Consider the following 15,922-nt stretch of genomic DNA (forward strand, 5'->3'; position numbering starts at 1 on the left):
GGTGGAGGCTTTCTTTGCCTTTCTTCTTTAATATATGATATGCACACTCGTGCATATTCGAGAAAAAAAATTTAAAAAACACTACAGGTGTTCTTATTTAGGCCCTATTCGGCAACCCTTCCGGGAGCGGAGCGTGGTTCTACCCGCTCCCTAAATGGTAACTACAGGCCGCTCCGCTCCAAACGGGAGTTGCAAAGCGGAGGGATGCCGAACGCTCCCTTAGTCTCCAGAAACATGAGTCATGTGGAGGTGTACTGCGACAGTATGGACGAAAACGTTTTCCTTCCTCTTGAATTGATTGAAGGAAACCAGTGACGCAACAACTAGCTACTCCCTAACTGATAGGCCAAGTCCCCAACTCGTCTACTTGCATGATTTGTGTATAAATGCCACCCGGCGATTGCCATGACATGAGCCATGACGATGAGCATTTCGTGGAAGATGGACCTGGTAAGTGTATAAATCTGCGGATCATCTCCGGTCTTGAGAAACTGCTACCTCTGAATCAAAATATAAGACTTTTTTTAGATTAAACTAGTTTTAAGAGAACATTTTGTATTTTGATACCGAGGAGTACTAAATTACCGGAGATTTGGAGCGTCACCCGAGATTTGCTCTGAACCTGGATGTAATATAAGCATGGGCAGGAAGCTTCCGCTGTGACCTGCGTTGGCCTCTGGTTTGTTCACTGCCGCCTACATACAATAACGTGCCGTAGTGCCGTTCAGTCCCATCGGCCACTAAGCACATCAGTCAGCACCGCAGAACGGCGATGGGGACAGAGAAGCACGCAATGGGCTCTGTGGCCGTCGTGGCGGTGCCGTTCCCGGCGCAGGGCCACCTCAACCAGCTGCTGCACCTGTCGCTGCAGCTCGCGTCGCGAGGCCTGGACGTGCACTACGCCGCGCCCGCGCAGCACATCCGGCAGGCGCGCGCGCGCGTGCACGGCTGGGCCGACGAGGCGCTCCGGTCCGTCCAGTTCCACGACCTCGGCATCGCCGGCTACGTCTCCCCGCCTCCGGACCCCGCCGCCGACTCGCCCTTCCCCTCCCACCTCATTCCCATGTTCAACGCCTACATCGCCGGCGCGCGCGCTCCGCTCGCGGCCCTCCTCGACAAGCTCTCCGGCTCCTGCCGCCGCGTAGTCGTGGTGCACGACCGCATCAACGCCTTCGCCTCCGAGGAGGCGGCGCGGCTGCCCAACGGCGAGGCGTTCGGGCTGCACTGCCTGGCCTTGTCGATGCTTCTTGGAAGGATGGACGCCAGCCACCGGCTGCTGCGTGACAACGGCCTGGTCTTCACCCCCGTCGAGCACTGCGCGACCAAGGAGTTCCTCGAGTGCGCCAACCGGGCCAGGCCGTCGAAAGAGATCTCGCCTGGCGCCGGCATCCTGGCGAACACATGCCGCGCTCTCGAGGGTGATTTCATCGACGCTGTCGCTGGCCACCTGGCCGCCGACGGCAAGAAGCTCTTCGCCGTCGGGCCGTTAAACCCGCTGCTCCACGCCAGCGCGTCGGGGCAGGGCAAGCAGCGGCACGAGTGCCTGAACTGGCTCGACAAGCAGCCCCCGGCGTCGGTGCTATACGTGTCCTTCGGCACCACGTCGTCTCTGCGCGACGAGCAAATCGAGGAGCTCGCAGCAGCGCTCCGCGGCAGCAGACAACGGTTCATCTGGGTGCTGCGCGACGCCGACCGCGGCGACATATTCGCGGAGGCCGGCGAGAGCCGCCACGAGAAGATGCTGCCAGAGTTCACCAAGGACACCCAAGGGACGGGGCTGGTGATCACCGGGTGGGCGCCGCAGCTGGAGATCCTGGCGCACAGCGCCACGGCGGCGTTCATGAGTCACTGCGGCTGGAACTCGACCATGGAGAGCCTGAGCCACGGCCAGCCGATTCTCGCCTGGCCCATGCACTGCGACCAGCCGTGGGACGCGGAGCTTGTCTGCAACTACCTCAAGGCCGGCATCCTGGTGCGTCCATGGGAGAAGCACAGTGAGGTGATCACGGCGAAGGCCATCCAGGAAGTAATCGAGGAGGCCATGCTCTCTGACAAAGGAATGGCCGTGCGGCAAGGGGCGAGAGTGATCGGGGATGCCGTCCGCGCTTCCATGGAGGACGGCGGTTCGTCGCGCAAGGACCTAGATGATTTCACTGCTTACATCACAAGGTGATCGACAAAATGCCGTGATGCCGAGTACCATGTGGGACGAGCCCTTTGATGCCGATTCAGTTCAGCCAGTGTATTTTATTTTACTTTTTGCGGGGGAGCCAGTGTATTTAAAGCTAGATTTTTCACTGCAAAAACACTAGATTATGCATCCTTTGATAATTCATGTGTCAGACTTGGAGCTCAGAGATTTCAGTTTGTAAGGGACTATGTACACAGAGGACTTAAATTTTCTTTTATTTTCACCATAAGACGGTTTTTAAAATAAAATGTGTATAAGGGATGACCTACCCAAAAATACTGGATGGTCAACAACTAAATGCAAATGCCATAAACTAGCTATTAGAGCATCTCGATTGTAAATAAATAAATAAATGGAGCAAAAGACACTCCCCAAACCTTCATATCTTCGGGCGCACTCTCCGCATACATTGCAGACAAAAAAACATGCCTTGTATGTCCAGACAGTTCGGACTTCCCGGAACCCGTCTTCGTATGTAAAAGAAAGACGGGGTTGTTTGTATATGTCCATTGTGTCAGCTCTGGCCCATCATGTATCACTTTATCTCTATTTTTTTTCTCCCACGCCCTTCCTCTCTACCCAATCATATGCATGTGGCTGAACAATTTAAAATGAGGCACAAATCATTGCCATACACTGACAAGTCCACAGACATATGAGGGATAAAATTTGACACTTGCCCTTTTTTAGGCTCAACCCATCATTGTCAAACATGTCTGTGGACATATGAGAGTTGGAATTTAACATTTGCCCTTGGAGATGCTCTTATGGCATCACATGAGCACAAGACACTCATTCTGCCATCGATGTCCATCAATGCCATAGCACGAAAACGGTTGTTCCTATCGGCTCCCATGTTTCTCGCATTTGGGCGGCTCGGGAGGCGACCAGATCAAGCCACCACAACACTTGATCTCCCCTTTCTCTTCCTCGCTGTCGTCGAACGACGCCATCGGGCAAAGGACGTGCTGCCAACGGTGTCGGCGGATATCTTCTCACGATGGAGGGGCACTAGTGGGCGACTGGGCGCGAGGCGTGGGTAGTTCATGTGTGTTGGCAGTGCATGTAGCAGGAGGCGACGTGATGGGGCGTCTTTGGAGGGTCGGCGAGAGGCATGTGCCGGCGTCAATGGTAGTTGAAGACGTCGAGGATTTTGGGCCTGACCCGTCCAGATTCGATGCGTCCAACACCGGTGCGGCTGCGACATGATCTGCGATGTCGGTGCTGGTCTATGTGTGCTACATCTTCGATCTACTTGTGGTTGTTCCTGCCTTCATGGCCCTGATGGTGGTAGGAGCCAGACTCATTCTCAAGAGGGAGTAGGGACTGTCGACAAATGTCGTGCTTAGAATGTGGTGGGAGCCAACGACGACGACACATGCGAGCGCGTGTGGTTGAGAAGATCAATATCATCGTAGCAAGCATGAACACCCATTGGAACGCCATATCCAACAAATTCATCCTCATCTCCAGTGGCAAATCTCCTAGGCAGGCTTAAACAGGCTTGAGCCTGCCCTCCATCGATGCAAAATATTTTTTAAGTACTAGTTTGAAACCTGAAAGCCCAGCCCAGCCAGTCCATACCCCTTTCCAGCCCAGAGAGAACTTGCGCACGAGCAGCTCGCTCCATCGTCTCGTGCAGTCGTTCCGTTCCCTTGTGCGCAGACACTGAACCCACTCGAGACCAGACACCCTAGCTGCCGCCGGCCGCCGGATCTCTTCTTCGCGGCGCCACCGGCCCGCCAGATCTCTCCTTCACGCCGCCACCAACGACGGCCGACCTCCCCAAAGCGACGCCCAGCTCTCCCCTAATCTGGTGCTCGTCCCCTCCCCCAAACGGCGGCAGACTGCATCTCCATCTGACCCGTCCCCAACCCAGCGCGGCCGGGGATTAGGGGCGAGGGGGTAGCCGGTTGCTGGGTCTGCCGCTGCTCCAGATTCCTGAAGGTTCTATTCTGTAGTTAACTAGTTATATAGTATGTATTCTGTAGCTACTAGCTAGTAGTCTGCCTGTTTATATGCTTTGCTATTTGGCTACTAATTCATGGTATAACGGAATAATGGTAGCTAGCTGTTAACGGTTGTTTGTTGATTCAATTGTTCAAGTACTAGAGAAGAGAACCAATATAGCTAGCTGTTTATTTAAGATTAATCCAGTATTAATTGCCATTCTTGTTTGTAGAAATGAAGAGAAAGAGAACTTTGCACAATTGTAGAAATGATGTCATTTTGATAGAAATGTCTAACGTTTGATATTTTTCAAATAATTCCAAAAAATTATAGTAAATACTATGTGTGCCTAGTAGTATTATGGAAAATTTTGAGCTAATATGGGCTACAAGATTTTGAGACATTGGCTATTTTGCTGAACAGAAGCAAATTTTGGTTCAAAATTTAACATTTTCGAAAATTCTGAAACAATTCTAGTAAATAATACATGTTCCCAGTAGTATTCTGGCAAATTTTAACCTTCTTTGGACAAAATAATTGTGAGCCAGTGGCTTTTTTTTCACACTGTTAATTTTGAGCTCGCCCTCGATTTTCTTCCAAGATTCGCCACTGCTCATCTCGATCCTCCATCTACCACCTCGATAGCAAAGGAAACTGAGAGGACATGTCGGGTAGATCCAAGTGCCTCCCGAGGTCATTGTTTTGCCAAGAGCCCAATCCACCATGACACCACAAGCGACCGACCTCCGCCATGGATGGAAGCAACAGTAGGAGACTGACCACTAGGCGGCTCGCCCACTCCAGTGACGTGCACTCTAACAAAAAAGGAAACCCCAAGGCCTTTACATCCCTATATCTACCATATTCACGACCAACCGAGCTCCCCTCTCATCCCACTTCGGACAACAAAGTTGTCGAAGGAGGAGACGCTCAAGGGAAAGGGGTCGAGTGGAGAGAAAGAGGAGAATGAGAGGCCCCTCAAATCAATCTTTCATACCATCTTCTTCTAGTGATCCACCTTTTTACTTTGCTCAATCGCCCCTCTCTCGCGGGCTAGAGCCGCAGTCATGCCACCTTGTATTGATACAATGGCAGTCACTACCATTCCTCTAGTCACGAGCATGAGTCTCTCTCCTTTTTTTCTTGAGCAACTGCATGAGTCTCTCTCCTACGTTATATCCAACTCCGCGGAGCTATAGGGAGCCAGGGTGGACTGCGGCCCACCCTGGGTTTTCGTTCCGGCCTATTTACTTATCATATATCTATAGAGAGATGGCCCATAGAAGGAAAGAAATTGGCCCAACAACACTCTGCGGTTTGACCCAAAACAACCCACGCCAGACCCAGACACCACGCACAGCCGTCCTCCCCGGCCCGACGCCCAGCCGCCGGTCGCCCCATCCCCGCCTCTCCCTGCGTCGCCGTCCTCCTCGGTCGCCGGCCGCCCAACCGCCTAGGAGGCTCCTCCGCACCTGCCTCTCGGTCGCGCCCTCGGCGCCAGCTCTGCCACTGCCCCCGGCGGCGACCCTGCTACCCAAGTGCCCTGCCCCAGCCGCCTGGCACCCCTGCAAGCCGGCGGCAATCGCCCACCGCCCAGTCTGCACTGTGGCACTAGGCTCGGCCTGATTTGAGGTACCATTTCCCAATTCCCCAATTTTTGATTTAGGGTTTGCTTCATCGCTGGCTATTTGTTGTGTTGTGCACTGTCCAGTAAAATACATGAAAATGAACCGGTCAATTTGACGCATCATTTCTGTTCAATTGTGTCATTGTGATTGATAGAAAGTAAACTCTTATTGCATAATTATTAAAGAATGAAGAGGACAGGTGATATTGCAAAAAAAAATTCACATGCATAAGTTTTTAGGGTAAAAATTGCAAGCATGCTATGAAGATAGGGAAACGATATACTAGATGTGGTAAAAGAAAATTTAGGCGGACCACCCTGATGTCAAATGCTTGCTCTGCCACTGACTCCAACCCTATATCTCCGCTGTAAATTTGACATATAGACTTGATTGGTGTCGCCACTGGATTTGTTCATGACCGCCTCCACAATTGTGTGCCCTTTGCATTGTAACCACCCTTCCTCTTAATGTTTACGATCGGCCATAGCCCATAGGTTTCAAGTCAATTGCGAAAAGAAACAGTCACATGTCATCTAGATAGTACCCCCTCTGTAAACTAATATAAGACCGGTAATATTACCCAGCTGACATTCACTGGGAGAAGGATGGCAAGCAAACATGTTTTGGCGACAATTTTAGGCGTGAAGAAAAAACAAACGACGGTAGTTTTTAAACGAAAAATGCCTTCCCTGAAGAAACTGACATGGCATTCGGAAGAAACTGACATGGCATTCTGAAGAAACTGCCACTCCCTCAAAACTAAAAATGCCACCTAAAATGTTCGCATGTGTCATCCTTGCTGGCAAACGTTCGCCAGTTATGAGCGTCCAAGAGGATAGGTGTCTGCAATATTGCGAGCCCTAACCTTCACAGGGCCAGCCGCCAGGTGCGCAAGGCGGCGACCTCGGAGTCTCGGACCTCCTGACCTCGCGGCAGCTCGCGCCAGGTGCTGGTCTCCGGCGGCAGGCAACACCGCAGTGCCGCAGGATTCCAGGGTGAAAGTAGCAAGTGCTTCCCTCCTCTTCGGCGTCTTCATCCCTGCCACTCTGCTCGTCCGCAATTACAAGGTGTGCCCCCTCCCGCCGGAAAACTCCCCTAATCTGCGCTGGAAACGGCGGAGATCTGATTGGTTGTCGCCCGCGTGGCTCTGGGTCCCGACTTTGTTATACTTTTCCCTGATTGTTTGCTGGATCTGATTATATAGCGAGTGATGTCTCCCTGTGAAATGACAGTCAACCTTAGCCTGTTAGGCATTCCCCTTTGTTAAATTTCATGGTCGCCAGGTATTGTTTTCCCTCATTTTTGAATTTTATTGTTTTCCCTCGTGGATGCTTAAAAATCTTAACTTGCATTGTGCTTACTCGTTTAATATGCCAAGCCTATGTGGACACAATATGTTTTTGCCTTCTGTAGTTAGCTTCCATGGCAGCTGGTTATGTTAACTACTCCCTCCGTTCCATAATAGATGACCCAACTTTGTATTAACTTTGTACTAAAGTTAGTACAAAATAGTCATCTATTTTGGAACGGAGGGAGTATGTAAGAGGCATCAGCAATCAGCAACTAATTTGTAGTATGCAGAAGCACTCTCAGATAGTGAATTTTGCTTGCTGATGGCTGCATTGTGCTGACTGCTTAGAACTGTGTTTGTCCCCAACTGATTGTCATTTTTCTAACACCAGGGTCAAGCTGCTGTGAGATGGATATTTTGTATCTATGCAAGGATGTCTTAAAGATTCAGAAGTTTAGGCGGCTGGCGTCTTATGCTGGATTCTATTCATTCACTACCCTCGTTACCTATGCTTACACAAGCAATACGTATGTCCCTGCTGAATTGCCCTTCTTTACAGACATGCAGTGTCTTGCCACTTCTTATTCTTACCTGCCAACATTCTTCTCTCCTGCCCAACTTATTGCAGGACAAGGGCTGGCATTTCGAGGGCTGATCAGTATTATGCCGCCTACCCTTCTGGTACCGACCTGCTGACTGATACTGCAAAGGTATGAAAACCGAAAAGAGCATTTGTGGTTAATCATGTCAGATTTTTTGTTAAATCTGAGCAGTAAGCAGCAAATGTAACAAAGTTGTTGTTTTGTTTACTAATTTAATCGAGTCGACTTGCTTAAGGGAAACAGTACCTGATTTCTTTTGTCTGTTTGCAGCTTTACAAGGCTGCGTTGGGTAATTGTTTCGAAATAGACGACTGGGGTCCAATAGAATTCTCCATCATGGCAAAGCATTTTGACCGGCAAGGCAAACCACCATATGCTTACCATGCTGTAAGTTTCTTAATACTCGCAGATACAAATTTGAAAACAGTTCTGCTCCTTGTTCTGGGGTTTTCTCCCTGTGTGCTTTGCAAGTCTTACATCAATTGTTTACCGTGTGTTTTCAGCAATACATGTCACACCTTCTATCCCATGGCCAGCTCGATGGAAGTGGTTAACTGCAGGGATGTGTTCTGTTAGATTCTCTTGAGGCTTCATTGCAGTCCTTCAGTTATTTGTAAGAAAGAGATGGCTCGCTGAAATCTTGAATTGTTCTGGCCTGTGACGATGGATGGCAGAGTCAAAATCGTAGATGCTGAGCTGTTGCAATATCAACTTACTAGTAGTCAAAACTGTGCCAAATTTCCCCATGAATAATTATGGTTGCACCTAGTTGAAGCAAGTACTGGCAATCTCTTATCCCTCCTTTTTGCTATTGCTGAATGCAACTCTTTTGTGTGTCAGTGTTCATAGCAGAATTAGTTTGTGTTCTCTTGGACCTTTTCAGGTTGGGTCAAACAGCAGTGTGAACTGCGCTAGTTATAAAATCAACAAGGACTGTTATTGCAAGTGGGTGTTGCGCGGCAACCTTTGTCTTGTAAGGAGGAACCCATAGGCAGGGTTGATGATTGTTCTATGTTCCGCGAGTAGTCCGAACTCTGACGGAGGAGCCTGCGGTTTTTGCTTTGTTTTCCAACGAAGGCTAGATATATCTGTAAAAAAGAGTGTGATTTCTTCTTAACAAAAGGCATAGCACAGAAGTGTTATTTTGCCAAACTTTTGCCTATAAGGCGAGGCAGACGCCGTGTCACAAGGAACGCATATATCTTGCAATTTACTTAGCACAATGAAAGCAACACATTAGACACAAAAAGTCAACGGTAAAAAGATAAGGTTAAAAAAGACTTCACAGCAAAAAACATCTATCAAACAGCTTGGTCGTATCACCCCTTTCAAAACCTCCTCAGAACAAAAATAACCCAGAAACACCATCTAAAAAATATCATATCTGGTCTTTGGCTTAAAGTATGTCTAGAACATATGCCTCATTGCCACTCTGCTCTTTCTGGGTTATAGTATCAAACCGCTGACTACTCCCTCCGTTCCTAAATATAAGCCTTTTTAGAGATTCCAATATAATGAGTGAATCTACACTCTAAAATACGTCTATATACAGCCGTATGTAGTTCATATTTGAAATATCTAAAAGGGCTTATATTTAGAAATGGAGGGAGTACATAGACCCAACCTGAAAAACTTCTTATTTGATACTGGCAACAGATAAATTGCACTTCTCTGATCCAAACAGATGATAAAACATACATTGCAGAAACATGCTTCCAGAATGACAGACGACAAATGAAAAACATGTTTACATACTTGTTACATACAGTACAAATTAGTGAAGATGCCCTAACAAAGTCCACTCAGTACAAAGCACTCCCTTTATCAAAATGTAAGACGGTTTTTGGTTTAGATTGAGACTCAAAAACGTCTTAAATTTTGATACAGAGGGAGTACTTGTCAGCAGATACAGATATATTACAATAACAAAAAAAACCATGTGGAAAGCATATACACACTCAGCTTTAATGTACATGAAATTCATTTATACCCAGCTTATCAGCCAATGTGGCTGGAATAATCAGTAACAAAAAGGGGGCTGAGTTATGTTGTGTGTACAGATCACACTTCAAAAAGGGGTGCTTATGAAAGCAGTACAAAAGTTATTTGTGATGTTCACACACAGTACCAACTTGCAGCAAGTGAGCTCCCTCTACATAGCTTGCTTATAACAAAATTGCCCATAGGGCTATCAGAAAAGAGTAATGGTATGACATCTAGGTAATGTGAACAAACTGTCCAGTAATCCCCTTGGAAAAAGAACTCCCGCAAAAAAATAATGACAACACTTGATGTTACAGTAGCAAGGCAGAGCTACCATCCCTCGATTTTCAATGAGCCGGCACAAACTAAGGGCCCCAAAATATTCCATTCTGGCCTTCTGGATAATTTACAGTGCAGTTAAGTCTCCCACTGAAAGAAATTGCTTCATATCATCAGAGGAAATTCAGCTAATTGGTAAACATGAACTGTGTTTTCCTTCTCACCTACTGTCCTCACTAACACAGATAACCTTCAAAATGGATTGCTACCTGCCTCATTTGATTCACATGAATTCTGCAAAAGTACAATTTTAGTAACCCTAGATTCGCTCCACATCCAAAAGGGCCTCTTGTGGTCTCTTGTTACCTGATATGTACAGCTACCGTATAACATCGTCATCATGCACAGACCTAGCTAAGCAATGAACTTCTTATGTGGCCTGGTCTCTTTGAACAGGTGGTGCTAAGCCATGCTCCTTCATCATGCAATTATATTTTGGTGATGCTCTTGCACCTACTTGCACACAAAGCTCCACAACAGCAGGAGCATGACCATAATAATCTCGCCCACTGTCCACCAGAATTGGTGGGTCATGAGGCCGTTGATGCCACACAATCTTTTGAGGAACCAGGTCATCCACTCCAGCCTTCTTCCACTTGTGTTTTCCCCGCCAGCCCTCAAACTTAAATACTCCACACATCCTGGCCTTATGCCCTGATATCCCAACATGCACTTCAGAGCAATTCTCGCACACTTTGGATGGGTAGACCAATAGGAGTTTTGTCACACCTAATCTGAGCCTTTCCCATGCTTCCAGTGTTCTTTGACCTACCAATCTAAGTTCAGAAGATAGCAAAGGGGCAGGATTTTGGTTGTTAGCTTCAGCTGCCGTACATAGCTCATCACGTCTGTATAGGAGTCCTTCAGGTAGCTCTGCACCTGCCTGATGACATAGCTCGAGTACAGCCGGGACACGAGTGAAGTCGAACCTCTGGTCATGCCTTATCTCATCCTGAAACATGTTTTCCTGATGGAAGGCCTCAACAGGGACAAGGATGTTATTCAAGCCGCCCGGGCCCCATTGGTGAGGTCGATCCTTGATCATACGTTTGAAACCATGACATGTTTTCATCTGATGTGCCATTGCTCCAACATGAATTGCAGGACAAAACCTACAGGATGAGTCAAAACATAAATCACTAATTTAAATGACAGCACATAAAACATCTGAATGAATAATGCAAAAAGGTCCACTCTGATCAACAAATGAGAACAAATGTGAAAATCAAAGAGGACTGCTTGAGTAACTGGAATTCACTCAGACTAAAAGGCAAACTTGGCAACAACAATACTAGTTTAGGAACACTAATCTTCTACGTATGTCTGTTTAATTATCTGTCCATTTATTCAGACTTCTTAGCAATACCTTTGCTGATGATCTGCCAAAATAAGGATCTTTCAGCAACAAACAAGAAGACGAAGTTTATTATTGTATTGTATACTTGTATCCTCCTATGATCAAGTGGAAAACAATTATAATTTCATATTTCTTGCTTACTTGCATGAATGTATACGGAAACAATAACACTAGCCTATGAACACCAATCTTCTAGTACTTATTTTTGTTGAATTGTTTTGCCATTTCTTCAGACTTCTTGCAATACCTAAACTGGATAATGATGCAAAACAAGGAACTTTCAGCAACAAACGAGAAGACCAAGTTTATTGTATTGTATCCTCCTATGATAAGACAAAAAACTTAATAATCTCATACTTCTTGCCCTTACTTGCATGAATGTACAGGGACAGCTCTGAGAAGTATTGAGACGCCTTCCGTGAGAATTTCTCTGGCCCTGACCACCTCCTGGGCTACCGGGATCATTCGCTTGATAGGATAATCCTTTGTACGGTTCTTGATCCTCTTTAGAATCATGGGCCGCAGCTGCTTCCAGTCCACCCTTGAGGAGTACATCCTCAGATTCACGATCGAGCCGCACAGCTCTGAGAAAATGCGACTGCCCGCCATCCGCCCCATAAACGCCATTGCAGCGCACAGAGCCCTACAGATTCACAATTGTTTTTCATAAGGACAGGAAACAAGCATTCATGGTATATTGTTAGCAGGAGATGTGACGAACAACAACGGGACATGTATATTTCCTCTAAATTTTGTTGCTTTCTCCACCTGAGTGTTGCGTCGATGCTTCTCCAGAAGATAAGAAGGGGAACGAGGGAAGGGGATGACGGATGATTACCCTGCCCGCAGTCCGCCGGTCTCCTTGAGCTCGGTGGCAGCGTGGCAGCCAATGGAGGGGAGCGGCCGCAGGGGATAGGATGGGGAGCCGCCCGCAATAGAGCGGAGACGCACAGGGTCTCCTTCCCCTCGGTGGCGGCGCCGCACCCGTCGATCTGACAGGCCCCGCCGCTCGCCTCGGGTCCGGGGAAGCGCCGGGCGCCGTCGAGCAGCCGAGGAAGGCGCCGGCGCTGGGCGGCGAGAGGTGGAGCGAGCTTTGAGGGAGGCGGCGGCGCGCAGCCTGTGAGCGAGACGAGACGCTACGGCCGGCACGGACGGCGGCGCGGCCGGGCGGGCGGGGAAGGACGGAAGAAATGCGACGGTGTGCCCGATCGATCGATTCGCCTCCGGCTGCCAGGCTTTGGGCTCAGCCGAACGAATTAGGGATCGGCAGTGGAGTTAACCTGGGCCCAGCCCAATAACGGTAAGGACGTTTCGGTGACATCTAAGCCCAGCGAACTTTTTTTGTGTGGGAAATTCAGAGTAAGCCCAACTCATCCTCAACGAGAAATTAGATCTTAAACCACACTTTACGAAAATCCAGTGATCATTGCGCCATATGATGGGTACACCAAGCCGACGACCATAGAGCTTTTCACGTTCGAGATCTCGGCTCGTATCATTGACCTGCCGATTGCTTACCATGGCAAGGTGAAAGCCTTAGGGCATCTCCAGCTGTTCGGCCCCCTAGGGCGTCTAAATAGAGCGGTTTGATGGCGTACCGGCGCTAGTTCAGCTCCTGGGGCGACCTAGCTCCCAGTCACGCTCCCAAGCGCCGGCCCCAGGATGCGGAAAATTTAAGCTTGGTCGTTCCCGCTCTCAAAAGACGCCACAAATCCGGCGATCGGATGTAGTCTGGCGTTACAAAAAACAGAGCGCCGCACGCCGCAAGTTCACGTGCGCAATGATTCACTCGGCGGGGTCGGCTCCAGGCGTTGGCGGAGTCGGCGTGCGCGGGCTCGGCGGTGTCGGAGCTGCTTTGGTGCTGAGCTGTGTCGGTGCGGCTTCGGCACTGCTTGGCGGCGATGTAGAGGCATCGTTCGGGCTTGGCGTCCGTGTGGTCGTGGGCGCGGGAGCTTGCGTCGTCGGCGTCGCCGGCGTTGCCATTTGCATCTGGTTCAGGATGAGGTCGCGCTCCGCCATGTACCACGCCCTGAGCTTCTCGTCGTTGTCTGGAGCATGTCCGCCCCGCCCATCAGAAAAGCCATGTCGGTGTTCCTCTTCTTCGCGGCGACGTTCGTCCGGAGCAGGTCGAGCTTGATGGCATTGTTCTTCATCAGCGACGACCACCGCGCCTCGGTCTTCTCTTCACGTAGGATGGCCCGGGCCTGGGCGTCGGCGAGGCAATGCTCGATGGACTCCTGCACTCTGACGCGCGTCGGCGAGGCATTGTTCTTCATCAGCGACGACCACCGTGTCGGCATTTTCCCCCTTCTTTGCCAATTTGTGGCCGTCCGGCCGCCCCTCTGACGCGCCCGGAGTCGTCGTGTCCGGCTTGTATGTCTTCTTGGCCTTGTCGAGGGTGCGTCGGACTTCCGCCCACTTCTCGCACTTGTCAATGCGCTTGTAGACGTGGAAGTGCTTGAAGTCGGCTTCTTGGTTGTCGCGCTGATACATGGTGAACATACGCAGCAGCTGCGCGGAGGAACAAACAGTTGGCGGGCAGCGGGCGTTGACGACGAAGAGATGCGGGCGAACGGCGTGCGTACCTTATCCTCAACGCTGGCGCCGCTCTCCGGGCGAGCCGCGACTTCCTCGACGATTCCATGCCATTTGTTGCACGCCAACTGGATACGCCCCCAATGGTTCGCCATCGCCTTGGAGCAGCGCTGCATGTAGACGCCTTTGAAGTACGGGTCGACGAGCTTTCGCTCGTCGAACTCGGCCTTGATGCGGTCCCAGTACTACCTCGTCCTGGGTGGCGAACCCGGGAGACGCGGCGGCCGAGGTCGATCCTGTCGCGATGATGTCGTCCATGTCGGCTCCTGTGTCATCGGTGTCGTCGAGGTGCGAGAAGGGCAGCGGTCCACGGCGGAGATGGAGCGTCGGTGTGGACGCGTAGGAGGCGGGCGGTGAGTAGTTGTATGGAGAGTACTGCACGCCGACGAAGGCGGCGAGGGTGTGCGCATTGTTGGGAAACGTAGCAGAAATTCAAAATTTTCCTACGTGTCACCAAGATCTACCTATGGAGAGACCAGCAATGAGGGGAAGGAGAGTGCATCTACATACCCTTGTAGATCGCTAAGCGGAAGCGTTCAAGAGAACGGGGTTGATGGAGTCGTACTCGTCGTGATCCAAATCACCGATGATCCTAGTGCCCAACGGACGGCACCTCCGTGTTCAACACACGTACAGCCCGACGACGTCTCCCATGCCTTGATCCAGCAAGGAGAGAGGGAGAGGTTGAGGAAGACTCCATCCAGCAGCATCACAACGGCGTGGTGGTGATAGAGGAGCGTGGCTATCCTGCAGGGCTTCGCCAAACACCGCGGGAGAGGAGGAAGGAGAGATGCAGGGCTGCGTCATATAGAGGAGAGGAACTCGCGTGTTATGAGCAGCCCTTTAGGGTTTCCACCCCTAGGGGTGGCGGCCAGCCTAGATCCCATCTAAGGGGGGCGGCCAAGGGGGAGGGGGAGAGGGAGGCGCACCAGGATGGGCCTTAGGGCCCATCTGCCCTAGGGTTTGCCCCCTTCTCCTCTCCCTTGCGCCTTGGGCCCTTGTGGGGGGGGCACACCAGCCCACCTGGGGCTGGTCCCCTTCCACACTTGGCCCACTTGGTGGACCCCCGGGACCCTCCCGGTGGTCCCGGTACGTTACCGATAAATCCCGAAACTTTTCCGGTGACCAAAACAGGACTTCCCATATATAAATCTTTACCTCCGGACCATTCCGGAACTCCTCGTGATGTCCGGGATCTCATCCGGGACTCCGAACAACATTTGGTAACCACATACAAACTTCCTTTATAACCCTAGCGTCATCGAACCTTAAGTGTGTAGACCCTACGGGTTCGGGAGACATGCAGACATGACCGAGACGTTCTCCGGTCAATAACCAACAGCGGGATCTGGATACCCATGTTGGCTCCCACATGTTCCACGATGATCTCATCGGATGAACCACGATGTCAAGGACTTAATCAATCCCGTATACAATTCCCTTTGTCTATCGATACGATACTTGCCTGAGATTCGATCGTCGGTATCCCGATACCTTGTTCAATCTCGTTACCGGTAAGTCTCTTTACTCGTTCTGTAACACATCATCCCATGATCAACTCCTTGATCACATTGTGCACATTATGATGATGTCCTACCGAGTGGGCCCAGAGATACCTCTCCGTCACACGGAGTGACAAATCTCAGTCTCGATTTGTGCCAACCCAACAGACACTTTCGGAGATACCTGTAGTGTATCTTTATAGCCACCCAGTTACGTTGTGACGTTTGGCACACCCAAAGCACTCCTACGGTATCCAGGAGTTGCACAATCTCATGGTCTAAGGAAATGATACTTGACATTAGAAAAGCTTTAGCGTACGAACTACACGATCTAGTGCTATGCTTAGGATTGGGTCTTGTCCATCACATCATTCTCCTAATGATGTGATCCCGTTATCAACGACATCCAATGTCCATGGTCAGGAAACCGTAACCATCTATTGATCAACGAGCTAGTCAACTAGAGGCTTACTAGGGACATGGT

The 15,922-nt window shown here is 50.0% G+C and overlaps 3 protein-coding genes across 8 annotated transcripts; 2 read left to right on the forward strand and 1 right to left on the reverse strand.

Annotated features, from left to right (window-relative positions):
* Positions 1–522: 522 nt before the first annotated feature.
* Positions 523–2,355, forward strand: LOC119356563 (cis-zeatin O-glucosyltransferase 2-like). Its single transcript, XM_037623533.1, has one exon. The coding sequence runs from the start codon at positions 773–775 to the stop codon at positions 2,171–2,173; it is 1,401 nt and encodes a 466-aa protein (XP_037479430.1). The 5' UTR covers positions 523–772; the 3' UTR covers positions 2,174–2,355.
* Positions 2,356–3,825: 1,470 nt separating this feature from the next.
* On the forward strand, positions 3,826–8,501 carry LOC119356564. 3 transcript variants are annotated; one of them, XM_037623536.1, is made up of 6 exons: positions 5,478–5,773; positions 6,649–6,836; positions 7,452–7,587; positions 7,689–7,770; positions 7,933–8,049; positions 8,166–8,501. In XM_037623536.1, exons 3-6 carry the CDS (start codon positions 7,469–7,471, stop codon positions 8,214–8,216), a joined length of 369 nt encoding a protein of 122 aa, XP_037479433.1. In that variant the 5' UTR covers positions 5,478–5,773; positions 6,649–6,836; positions 7,452–7,468; the 3' UTR covers positions 8,217–8,501. The 3 variants fall into 3 exon arrangements, with proteins under 3 accessions (XP_037479434.1, XP_037479433.1, XP_037479432.1); XM_037623537.1 differs by lacking the exons at positions 5,478–5,773; positions 6,649–6,836 and adding an exon at positions 3,826–4,138; XM_037623535.1 differs by lacking the exon at positions 6,649–6,836 and having other exon boundaries at positions 5,479–5,773.
* Positions 8,502–9,701: 1,200 nt separating this feature from the next.
* Positions 9,702–12,534, reverse strand: LOC119356565 (APO protein 4, mitochondrial-like). Of its 4 annotated transcripts, XR_005171979.1 has the most exons (5): positions 12,180–12,534; positions 11,712–11,984; positions 10,291–11,096; positions 10,149–10,218; positions 9,702–10,074 (listed from the first exon to the last, which is right to left on the reverse strand). XR_005171979.1 is itself a non-coding variant. In XM_037623538.1 (3 exons), the coding sequence occupies exons 2-3, from the start codon at positions 11,966–11,968 to the stop codon at positions 10,355–10,357; spliced, it is 999 nt and encodes a 332-aa protein (XP_037479435.1). In that variant the 5' UTR covers positions 11,969–11,984; positions 12,180–12,534; the 3' UTR covers positions 9,702–10,354. The 4 variants fall into 4 exon arrangements, 1 of the variants encoding a protein (XP_037479435.1); XR_005171978.1 differs by having other exon boundaries at positions 9,702–10,218; XR_005171977.1 differs by having other exon boundaries at positions 10,149–11,096.
* Between the last annotated feature and the right edge of the window lie 3,388 nt (positions 12,535–15,922).

The sequence above is a fragment of the Triticum dicoccoides genome, chromosome 2A (assembly GCF_002162155.2).
Source record: "Triticum dicoccoides isolate Atlit2015 ecotype Zavitan chromosome 2A, WEW_v2.0, whole genome shotgun sequence".
In the NCBI taxonomy this organism is placed as follows: Eukaryota; Viridiplantae; Streptophyta; class Magnoliopsida; order Poales; family Poaceae; genus Triticum; species Triticum dicoccoides.